Raw genomic sequence first — 12,817 nt, 5'->3', positions numbered from 1 at the left:
TGCGCTATCCTGCTGAAGGGTGCCAGACGCGTTCCCGGCAGTCATTTACCCGACGTCGGGATCCCGACTGTCAAAACACCAACAGCCTGGTGCCCGACGGCCACTCGCTATTTTCCCTCGTGGGGGTCCACGACCCCCATAGAGGGAGAATAGAGTAGGTGGCTCACGTAGCGAGCCCGCAAGGGGCTTTTTTGCGCTCGCCATGCTGTATGAGTCCGGGCAGTCCGGATCCCGACTGTCGGAACTCCATACCACACCCCCTGCTGAATGAGGAGAATTTGGGGAAATTCTACATATCGTCAACTAATATGACAGAGAGTGGGCCCAATTTAACAAAGAGACATATACACTTTAACACACACAAGAAGTTATGCCCCGCTTTAAGTTATTAACAAACAGCAGTAAGCTTATCTTATCATGATTACCACGGTACCACTTAAGTAGATGGCAATAGCAATACATTCCCTATGGTGGCCCACTGAAACCTTCCACTGAGTCCTCGCTGGATGAAAGTGTAATGTGCAGAGCAGCTACCGTGCATGCGTATTACACAACAGCCAATCACAGGCAGGCAGCTACAGTATATGCTGCCAGCAACAGCATGCAAATTGCCATCAGGCCTCCCCGGTGGAATATGTCATGTTAAATACAAACAGCATATTCGTTAGCATCATTGCAACACTAAATAGAATATGCAGCTGGTAATAAGGATTGATTTGAAGCCCAGTGTATTTCATCGAACACACAGAGAGTATGTGCATTAAGACAGCAGAAATGTCCTAGAAAGAAGTCAGACTTTGAAATACAGTACATTTAAATATTGAGAAGTACCCACACTCTAATAAACTATCAAGAAAAGGTGTATAAACATTAAAATATTTGACTCAGAACTAAACTAAACAAGTTTAATGTTTCAATTTAATCTTGAGGATCAAATAAATACATGCATTATTCAGAGCCCAAGCTCAACGATTATTTAATTATTACCAGTTATTTATAAAGCGCACACATATTCTGCAGCACTTTACAGAGAATATTTTAACATTCACACCAATCCCTGCCCCAGCGGAGTTTACAATCTATATTCCCTACCACATATACATGCCCACATATTCATTCTAGTGTTAATTTTGTTGGGAGCCAATTAACCCACCAGTATATTTTTGGATTGTGGGAGGAAACCAAAGTACCCAGAGGAAACCCACACAAGCCGGGGGGGAGAATATACAAACACAGTTAGGGCCATGGCGGGAATCGAACTCATGACCTCAGTGCTGTCAGGCAGTAATGCTGACCATTACACTATCCGTGAAGTGCATGTGTTTAAATTGGATTCCTATTTAAATACCTGCCAGGCACAGGATTGCCAGAATGATTTTACCCACAATCCAAACAATTTTACAATTTTCTTTTAAGCTCCATACACACTAGACGATATTGTGAACAATAACGCTCAGAAAGGGGCTTATGGGTGATATTGTTCATGTCATCGTCTAATATGTACTCTCAATAACATTAACGATGCTCGCTCCTGCGCGCTGTAAATTACAGCCATGCTCCACCATTGCTACCTTCTCCGCTGTGTGTGTGTGTGTATACACTGGCCGATGCCAGGTCCCTGCCAAGATCAACATCAGCAGGGCCTCATTAAGTGTTTGAATTTACTAGAACATCTAAAGTGACAGTTATGCTGCATGACCTCGCTCCTCTGTGCATGCAGGACGAAGGAGGGGGTCGTTAACAGATTCTATATATAATTTTCTAAGATGCAATAGAGAAATGACAGCTAGAATTTGATTGGCTGCTAAGGGCTTTTAAAAGCTTTCGTAAATGTACCCCTAGTTGTCATTTATCATCCAGTATGAACAACTATCCATTCTAAAGATAATCCCGAAGGTGACATTTCCAATTAAATGATTGACAGATATAATGGCCCCACACAACATACTAAATAATGTGTGCAATATCAGCTCATTGTTTTGGATGAATGTATTGCAGCAGCTCATATCCAATCATCTGGTGGAGTTTGGAACCTGGAAAGTGGCTGTGGGTGCTGCATATACACTCAGAGACCAAATAATTGCACTGTGTGTAAATAATTTGCCTTTCAACAAGTTATAAAGACTGACAAATGGGATCTTATGAATAACAGACAAAAAAAAAATATGGAATGGGGTTTTAAAACAAGCACTTTAATGGAATGCTATCATTATATTTCACCTGTATTACTAAAAAACAATTCCTGTACATTATGCATTACTGGACCCTATAATGAACAACTGAGTGATGTCAGCAATTCTTAAAGAGGCAGGCAGCAGTGCACACCTGACAGGTGACAGTCCCCAAGGGAGGCAGGCAGCAGTGCACACCTGACAGGTGACAGTCCCCAAGGGAGGCAGGCTGCAGTGTGTGCACACCTGACAGGTGACAGTCCCCAAGGGAGGCAGGCTGCAGTGTGTGCACACCTGACAGGTGACAGTCCCCAAGGGAGGCAGGCTGCAGTGTGTGCACACCTGACAGGTGACAGTCCCCAAGGGAGGCAGGCTGCAGTGTGTGCACAGCTGACAGGTGACAGTCCTCGGGGAGGCAGGCAGCAGTGTGTACACACCTGACAGATGTCAGTCCTCAGGGAGGCAGGCAGCAGTGTGTGCACACCTGACAGATGTCAGTCCTCAGGGAGGCAGGCAGCAGTGTGTGCACACCTGACAGATGTCAGTCCTCAGGGAGGCAGGCAGCAGTGTGTGCACACCTGACAGGTGACATAACGGTATGGCCTGAGCAGGCGGCAGCTGGGACATAATGGATGACATGTCACATACCATGTGCATCACATGAGGACTATCGTGGACACGGACACAAAGATCACACAGCATTAGGATTTACCCTACATGACCCCGGCTGCCCCTTCTCAGCCCGTTCCCTGAAGGCCCCCTCCCCCCTCCTCAGGGGGTACCCCGGAGGTGGCCCCAGAGACGGGACTCACCTGGCGCCGGTCGCCGGTCCCCGGGTGCTGCATGTCAGACAGCTGCAGAGCGGTCCTCCTGAGTTGGGAACAGTCCCCCTCATCGTCGCTGGTCCCTGGGCCGGAGCGCCGTGCGAGCTTCCCAGATCCCATCTCCCGGCGCATCTCAGAGCGCAGTTCCAGATAGCAGCAGATAGTAACTAAGTGCAATGACAGGGACAAGGCGAAGAACCCCAGGAACAGCCGGCAGTTCCCGCAACTTTTGAGACAGCTACATCCAGAGTGTTGCAGAGAGGAGGAGTCCGGGGATAGGGAGGGGTCCGTCCCAGGCTGCTCGGACAGACTCCGGGTTGCCATGCTCGCAACTGGCAAGGGAGCAGCAGTGCGGTGACCGAGGTGAGAGGCGCAGCCCGATCCCTTGGCAGCACCGCTGTTTACCATCAATGTGACCGGTTACGGCACCATGACTATCCGCCGCAAAGCCCGGTGTAGCTGTGACCTGGCCGGAGCAAGCACATGAAGTAAGTCTCTGGAGCAGCAGGGCGAGAGGAGGTGCTGCAGCCACAGGACAGCTCCGTCCTCCCCACATCTAACCACACCTTCCAGCTAGGCACCCCGATCCGTAATCCCGCCTCTCCCGGGATGGCCCCGCCCGCCTGGCGGACGACACACCTACATGCCAGGCGCGATCCAATCATACACAGGAATGAAAACAACACTTCAACTCCGTAATATAACTCCGCCTACATTCCCATAAAACAATACTGCCATCTGTCGTCGGCGCTAGTGGTACTGCAGGCTCGCTTAACTGAGATAAAGATGTGGGATATATGGCAAAGCGTGAATCCGTTCTAGCGATTGTGCCCCAGGCTGACAGCCACCAATATGAAGTGCCTCGCTGCATCCAGCTCTACCTGCACATAACGACCTCTACCTCCTGCACTCTGTGCTGTATATAGCACTAGCAGGGGTCCTCTTTATTCTAGCACAGCCAGGTATTTCCTTACAAGTAGGTAAAGGTGACATACCTATTAAATTATATCATGTTGCTGGGTATTGGTTGAATTTTTTTTTTACAATTCAAAAACGTTTATTACTTAAGTTAGAAATAGTGAAATATGGAAACATCTGGTACTATGCCTGACACCGTTCATTCAGCATAAGCCTCATACTCACTTGTTCACAATTTAAGTACTTGCCAGGCACAGAATTTCCAGAATGATTTCACCCACAATCCGATCAGTTTTACAATTTTCTTTTACACCCCATACACATAAGATGATACACACTTTTCCTCAATTTCGTTATGGATTCGCGCTCCTGTGCGTCGTTATCGACCCCCTCCCTTGTTCGCGACATCTGCAGCATGGCCGTCGCTCCCCTTTCCCTCCAGCATTGGCAAGTGTGTATGCACTTGCCGATGCTGGCACCATTCCGAGTCCCCGCCATCGCCAGTATCAGCGCCAGACGGGACTCGTTTAGTGTGTATGGGGTTATAGTGCAGGCTTCTGTTTTCGCCTTAGGGCCTGATTCAGAATTGATCGCTGATGTGCGAATTCGCAGATCGAGCAATTATTGAATGACTGTGCATGTATACAGATCATATGCAGATGCACAAGGGCAAACTGTGTACGGATCGTAACTGCAATTTGACCGTAGGATGACTGACAGAAAGCCAGAGCTAGGGGTTAGTAGTGAGTTGGAGTGTGCGAAAACAATGCAGGCTGTCCAGGGTATTTTAATGGAGGGTCTGTGACGTCAGCGCCAACCTTGATCTCTTTCGCAGATGAACAGTACATTTGCAGTGGAAAAACCATTCAATGGTTCGTGAATTGCGTATATGGATTTGCAAGTGGATAGTGATCTGTAATCATTTTGCAATTCACTTGCAGATTTACATGGGGCGGGTTTTCTCTCTGTCTTCACGTCAGCTATCTACGCGCAGTCATCTGCAACTTTACAGATCATCACTTAGGTCTGGTTTATGCCCTATATTTTACAATGATATCTTTTTGACTCTGCACATGTGGTCCATACAGTACATACTGGGATCATATACCACAGTTAATATAGCCTAAAAAATATTGCAATATTCATACATTTAGTTGACAGATGACAGTGGGTAGACAATATTACAAGTGTCCTTCTTCTTAAAGCATAACAGACCTGGTGACTTTAAAAGAGCTGGCCTTGTCTAATATCCCGTCTCGTTGAGACGGTGGTTGATGCACATGTCAAAGGGTCCACACACTCCTTGAGCACATGGGGCTAATAGGTCCAGGAAGGGCAGCACAGATGGTGCTCCAAGTGGCTGTACAGACTGCAGCATGCATGCCTGGAGCGTTATTGGCTATAGTGTCCCATCTAGCTATGGTTCAGTGACAATGTCAACCCGAGACCTGAAGTCTCCTCAATGACACAACTCAGACACTGCTAGCCTAGTTCTAGCCTTGCCCTGGGGCCTCCACGAACCTCAATCCATTGATGGTGCTTTTGCACCGACGGAGCTGGCTCCTATGCCTTAGGTCAGAGGTGGCCAAACAGGTCCTCAAGATCTACCAACAGTTCACAGGTGCAGTCATTACTAACTGTCACTTTTTTAAACATGTGTTACATTAAGTCCTAACTGACACATTCTACAGATCCACAGGTGGCCTGGAAACATGAACTGTTTGTAGATCACGTGGATGGTTTGGTAGTTGGACATTAGGTAGTTATTTCATGCAGAAGTGATAACATGACCCGCACTGAGTCATTTCTATAGTATTTCCACCACCGACTGAATCAATTACGAAAAATGTATAAAACAATCTTGCTTTTTGTTTTTTCTTTGAGCCCATATTAATTCAGTCAAAAAAGTTCAAATGGCCATAGCTGTTTTTATTTCATCTGTCAGTTTGGACAATTAGCCATACTTGCCGACTTTGGTACTTGTTTCCTAGAACAGCGCCTATGATCTAGATCAGGGCTGGGCAACACCGGCCCTCCAGATGTTGATGAACTACACATCCCAGCATGCCTTGCATCCGTTTCAGCATGGCCACATAGCAAAACTGATGCAAAGCATCCTGGGATGTGTAGTTCATTAACATCTGGAGGGCCGGTGTTGCCCAGCCCTGATCTAGATTGTATGTGTCGGGCCAATATCGCGGCATAAGATGCATGCGATGCGATTAACGCGATCGATGAGATTTTTACATTGGAATCATTGTGAAATGGTCCCTGAGACCCAATTTTACATTAATTCCAATGTAAAAAGCCCCCAAAACCCCAATTTTAGTTTCTAACCCCCCTCATGGGTGAAATGCCCCCCCATTGTTAATGCCACCCCACTATTGACGCCAACCCGAAGCGTAGCGAGCCCGCGAGGGGCGGCGCTACGTGTCATACATGTGAAGTAGATGTGAAGTAGTCCGTGTCCCCTGCGCTCGCCACGCTTCGGGCTCGGTGGCTCGCTGCGCTCGCCACAATATATGGGATCAACTCCACGCCGACGTGGATAGTGGGGGTATGAAAAGGTCGGAGGACGCGTGCCTTAATTAAGGCATACAATCTTATGCGATGGGCGCCGTGCTAGGAAACAAGTGCCCCGACTTTTTAAAACGTCTCTCCGGGAGAAGCCCAGAGAGGAGTGCAAGGGGGGCGGGAAGAGGCTACGTTGTGGGGGCAGGGCAAGGCTGATGTCACTGAGTCCCACCCCCATGACTGGCAGCAGCCTCAATTTGCAGGTCCGTGGATGGTGGGCGGGGCTAAAATGATGTGAAATTACGCGAATCGCGTCATTTTAGCCCCGCGGACCCGCAAAATTAGGAGCTTTAAACCACGGGGAAGGGGGGAGCTGGGGTTGTAGGGCAAATGCGGGAGACTTGCCCACCTTACCAGGGGGCCGGGAGAGGGACCCTCCCGGCCATTCCGGGGGGTGCCGGACAGCTCCCCGACAGTCGGGATTCTGACAGTCATTACTCCGACGTCGCAATCCCGACTGCTCCCTCGTGGGGGTCCACAACCCCATAGAGGGAGAATAAAATAGGTGGCGAGCGCAGCAAGGGGCTTCATTGCGCTCCCCACGCTATGCAGTCGGGATTCCGACGTCTGACTAATGACTGTCGGAATCCCGACTGTCGGGCAAATATATCACACCCATTCCGGGAGTGTAGGCAAGTCTGCAATTAGCACAGAATCAGGGTGTATTTGTGAGCTTTCACAATCGCCTAGAAAGATACAGATATGATTGGATTTTTATTATTCCTAATCAAAAACAAGCTGGAAGTATGGATTTTGTTTTAGAAGTGTATTTCACTGCATAATCCTTCTACACTATTGTGATGTGCATAGAATCAGTATTCAGTGCTGTCAGGGACCCTGCTGTGCTACAATACTTTGTTGCTTCCTATGTGACCCTAATCCCCTCCACCCATTATGACAAAACCCCTATTATATGCACCCCTGACCTCAATTACTCAATGGACAGTTCACTGCCCACTACAATATTAGCATATTCATCTTGTTTGGCATGAACTTCCTTGCAGTTAGCATTGTAAAGCTCTCATCAGCTACATATACAGATTTATATGCATCTTTTGACATTACAGCCTCTACTGTACATAGGCGTCTGGTTTGCTACTAGTCATCATTAGAGTGCAAACCCCCCCCCATAAATGTCACTCATCCAGAATTTTTAATGCCCCTGTGGTGCACCCCAGAGCTTGTGCCAGCAGAGGCGTAAGTCTGGGAGGCAATGGAGTCATCTGCCCCCGGGCTCCTGCTCCCAAGGGGGCATCTCTCCTCCCATGCGAGTTTGAAAGCCATCGATATTGCTTCTTTGGCTGTCTTCCACTCCTACTATCATTATCACTATTATCATCTTGGTGTCACACCCTGTATTAGAACCCATGACCTGTCTGCCTAGAGACAGACACCTTACTGGTTGAGCTATTTTGGGGGGCACCAATATTTATCTTGCTTCCAGGCAACTGAGACAAACTTACGCCACTGAGCAGAGGTATTATGAATTCTAATCACAATGGGCCACATTTTGAATTACGGTAATTCCAGTTCGAGCAACATTTTACACCTTGCAAGATTATGTTTGGTACTTGTTTCGGTACTTATGGAGTATCACGGCTCCCACGATGGCCATCGTACATGAAAAAAATCGCATCGCATCGCATGCAAATGTATTGAAATTAGTATGAAACATGTTCAATGGCCCCCAAATGTCATTTTTGAGGCTGAACCACCCCCCCATCAACGCGAACCCGAAGCGTGGCGCGCGCAGCGAGCACGCGAGGGGCGGCGGTACGCGTCCTACAACCTTTTCATACCCCCACTATTCACGTCGGCGTGGAGTTGAGAATAGAAAGTGTGGCGAGCGCAGCGAGCCACTGAGCCAGAGGCGTGGCGAGCGCAGCGAGCCCCGCGAGGGGACGCAGATACCTTCACAGGTATCCGCGTCCCCTCGCGGGCTTCACAGGTGTCCGCGTCCCCTCGCGGGGCTCGCTGCGCTCGCCACGCTTCTGGCTCGGTGGCTCGCTGACCAAATCGCATGCGACGCGACCGACCCGATTTTTACATTGAATCAAATGTAAATAGGGCCCCTGGGACCCTATTTTACATTGGATTCAATGTAAAGTATTCCCCAGACCCCCAATTTTAGCCCCTCAACGGCACCCCACGATTAACGCCAACCCGAAGCGTGGCGAGTGCAGCGAGCCCGCGAGGGGCGGCGGTGCACATCCTCCGACCTTTTCATACCCCTACTATCCATGTCGGCGTGGAGTCGAGAATATAAAGTGTGGCGAGCGCAGCGAGCCACCGTGCCCGAAGCGTGGCGAGCGCACGGAGCCCCGCGCGGGGACGCGTATAACTTCACAGGTATACGCGTCCCCTCGCGGGGCGCGCTGCGCGCGCCACGCTTCGGGCTCGGTGGCTTGCTGCGCTCGCCACACTTTATATTCTCAACTCCACGCCGACGTGGATAGTAGGGGTATGAAAAAGGTTGGAGGATGCGCACCGCCGCTGCTCGCCACGCTTCGGGTTGGCGTCAATCGTGGGGTGACGCTCACAATGGGGTTGCGTAACTTTTTGACCATGACGGGGCCATATACAATGTGAAATGGGTCATATTGGCCCATTTCACATTGTTTCCTATGTAAAATGGACTTAATCAAGTCCATCTCATCTTGTGCCATTATAATGGCACAAGACCGACGCGATGCTCCCGATTTAAATGTTAAAAATATTTTAACATTGAAGCCTATGGCAAAATCACGTCCATCGCGTCGGTCGCGTCGGGGGCCATGTTAATGCACGCGACCGACGCGATGCCCCCGATTTTGCCTTTGCCGGCAAAATGGACCTGATTTCAAAGGAAATCGGGTCCATCGCGTCCATCGTGTACCTTAACTTTAAGGTACACGATGGACGCGATTGTGGCCGTGCTAGAAAACAAGTACCTTATGTTTTTTTTAAGGAAGTTAGATGTGGAGACAAAGGGGTTTATTTACTAAGATGGGAGTTATATTGAAGATGGGATGTTGCTATTGGCAACCAGTCAGCATCTAGCTATTATCTTCTAGAAGTTGCTAAATAAATAAGTAGAATCTGATTCGTTGCATATAGCAACATCCCTTCTTTAATAGAACTCCCATCTTAGTAAATAAACCCAGGAGTGTCCAGTTCAACTCTAAATCTCATGCTGAAATAAAGCTACCCACCCGCGCATGCAGGGGGAGGTTTCCAAATACCTACAAACCCCCCTGTCTTCTGTTATATCAACCCATCTGCCAAATTCAACAGCCACCTGCTCCAGCAGGGAGCAGACTGGCTGTGTGGCACCTGGGCCGGTAGCTTTCACCTGTCAGAGAGCGACAGGCTGCCGCTGGCTGCAGGTAGGGAGAGCCAGCATGCATCTCCTCAAGTAACAGGCCGTGCTCTATGTGGCTGGGGAAGACCAGGACTGTTCAACTCTGATAATGAGGTGAAAGCTGTCGTTTGGTCCTGATGTCGACAACAACCACCAGCTTTCTTCTTTGACAGAGAAATTAGTTGAAGAGTATGGGTGCCGGACGCGGTCCCAACAGTCAGGATCCCGACAGTCCTTTACCTGACATCGGGATCCCGACTGTCAAAACGCCGACAGACGGGTGCCCGACGGCCACCCGCTATTTTTCCCTCGTGGGGGTCCACGACCCCCATAGAGGGAGAATAGAATAGGTGGTGAGCGTAGCGAGCCACTGAGCCCGCAAGGGGCTTTGTTGCGCTCACCATGCTGTCTGGGTCCGGGGCAGTCGGGATCCCAACGTCGGGCTAATGACTGTCGGGATCCCGACTGTCGGAACCCTATACCACTCCCGAAGAGTATAAGCCTTTAACCCCTTTCTTTGCATTGTAAGAGTGGTACTTGTTATCCACATACCTCATGCACTATTATTACAGGTCCTCTATTTAAAGATGTGGTAAAACTAAAAGCTAACGTATAGTTGCAACCACTTACATATAATCACTAGACACAATATCACCCTGCACTATGAAAAAATCAAGTATTTTCATATGTGGGTGGAGCGATCTATTCTAAAAAATGTATTGACTTTGATGTTGGAATGTGCCGAGTGCAAAAGTAGGAAAATGTGTGTAGCACTTGGGTTCGGCAACCCTCAGCAGCAAAGGGGATAACATAAGAGTCAAGTTCCTTATGTTTTCAACACAAATACTGTATAGAGTACTAGTAAGCCTGCTCGAAGCAAAAGCTTTGAAAGCTAGTCTGCTACCTTCTGTGTTTGTGCATGTGTGAGAAAGAGATGTAGTTTCACTCTCTGCCAGCAGATAGCAGTGGGCATTATTCTGATCGGTGCGTACTTTCCCGAATTCTTTCGGATCGCGTTTTTTAGCCGTCTGCGCATGCGTGGGGAACGCTATGCGCATGTGCCACGCATGGTCTCCGTACTTGTTCTCACTAATACCGTACAGAAATGTGCACCGCAATCACTCGGGCAATATGGGTGTGTTATGGGCGTCATGCGGAATGACACAGGGGCGTAGTTTCAAAGTGGGCTAAACTGTGCGGAAACATGGGCGGACACGGGGGAGTACACATATTTTGGTAGGCGTGCATTCGGACAGCACGCCGAATGCACGCGAACAAAAAGGGAAGAAATGTGCGGTGTCCAAAAGGCTAGTATTGCTTAGCGGACACCACTCGGTCATGCGCTAGGCAATCGGAACGCCTAATGAGGACGGACGCACCTCAACCAATGTCAGCTGAACACAATACAATCACCTACTTTACTCATTACTTGTTAATTACACGCTTCTCACTGCTTCAATTTGAACCATTGCAGCTTAAAGGGAACATTACATGCTGCACTTGTCACACACTTTTACACTGCAAAATAATGAACACACCTTAATATTAATAATACTAATAGACATGTCACTTCTGCATGTATCAATTAATACAGACATTTGTGGGGCCAAAATAACATTTATTAAAGAAACTTAGAAAATAATTTCGAAACCATCACAAAATAAATGGTACCATAACAGGACTAAAAGTAAATAATATATAATAAATAGCCACAGCAGAATCATTAGGAGCACATCAGGTGGCTTCACAACAAAAGTACAGCACCAACACTTCAAGTACAGCACACAGTAATGCTAGCCGAAACTGGACAACAGAGGAACCAAACATGACATTTGAACCGCGGGCTAATGTGGTAACCCTCGGCACGGATTTTGACACAGGATGCTGACACACACAGCTCAATGGAAGATTTGGGAAGACATAACGGTGGAGATTAATGGGGACACAAGTTCATTTGCGGGCACGTTTGCCCCTGGCAGGCTCCTTGCCACGTGCAGCAGCTCTTCTGCCTCGCCCACGGCCAGAGTCAGATGGTGTGTCACGTGAAGCACATGCTGGGGAGGGGGGGGGTCTTCTTCCCCCTCTGGCAGCAGGGAGTGATGATGGTGGTAATGCACCAGAAGCGGGTGACATTAGGACCCTATTGGTGGTAACTAGCTCCACCATAAGTTCATTATGGCGGAGGAGGAGTTCATTTTGCCGCAGGGCTTGATCAGACAGCACCTGCAGGCTAGCAGCAATAGCTTGCTGGCTGGCACTCATAGCTTGCTGGCTGGCATTTATAGCCTGCATGCTCGCAGCAATACTCTGCTGGCTGGTGGTCAAACCCTGCAGCACCTCCTCGGCCCTACGCACCCGCTCTGATGCCGAGTCTCCCTGCTGCACAATACTTTCTAGCACATGCCCCCACATGGACAATTCAGCCGCGGACATTGCCGGCTGCTGCTGCACGGGCCTGCTACTGGGGCCAGGTGGCACAGACTCCACAACCTCCTCAAGAGATTCTTGACCAAGCGGTGGGGATGCTGTTGAACGAGAAAATACCAATTACCACACATTCCATGCAAAATTCCAAACATCTACTTATGGCCTGGCAAAAAATTACCTTCAAGCGTAGAAGCCATCACTTCCGCTGGGGACTCGCTGTCTATGGTGCTCACCCCCCGGACCTCCTCCACTGCTATGCAGCACTGTGCCATCTCTTCCAGGGGGGTGAGCTTCAGCTTGCCAGGCATGGGGCCAGCCCCAGAGGTGTGGCTGTGTTCCCACCGCTGGGTCAATTTCTTCTTGAGGTTGCCTTTGAAGTCGTGCCACCTGCAAGCAAAGTGTACATATTAATACATGTCACTCCTCATGTTTGCTGTAGCACCCATTGCAATCTTAAACATAATACAACATGTGCCTCCTGACACCAAACTTAGATGATATTAATTTTGAAAAACAACCCTTAGAAGATACAACCACAGTCACCCTACAATAACTATCAAATC

The 12,817-nt window shown here is 48.8% G+C and overlaps 1 protein-coding gene across 4 annotated transcripts in view; it reads right to left on the bottom strand.

The window, feature by feature from the left end:
* Positions 1–3,615, bottom strand: part of EDA (ectodysplasin A) — a 202,677-nt gene extending 199,062 nt beyond the window's left edge. For 2 of the 4 annotated variants that reach the window (XM_083159137.1, XM_083159139.1), the window contains exon 1: positions 2,984–3,613. In XM_083159137.1, the coding sequence (XP_083015263.1) occupies positions 2,984–3,403 (420 nt within the window). In that variant the 5' untranslated portion in view covers positions 3,404–3,613. Of the gene's footprint in view, positions 1–2,983 lie in introns of all 4 variants that reach the window. The other 2 variants (XM_083159140.1, XM_083159138.1) reach the window with 2 other exon arrangements.
* Positions 3,616–12,817: the final 9,202 nt, after the last annotated feature.

This window comes from Crinia signifera, chromosome 9 (assembly GCF_055691185.1).
Source record: "Crinia signifera chromosome 9, ASM5569118v1, whole genome shotgun sequence".
NCBI classification, from domain to species: domain Eukaryota; kingdom Metazoa; phylum Chordata; class Amphibia; order Anura; family Myobatrachidae; genus Crinia; species Crinia signifera.
Note: the sequence above shows the minus strand (reverse complement) of the source record. Positions and strands in the feature narration are given on the sequence as shown.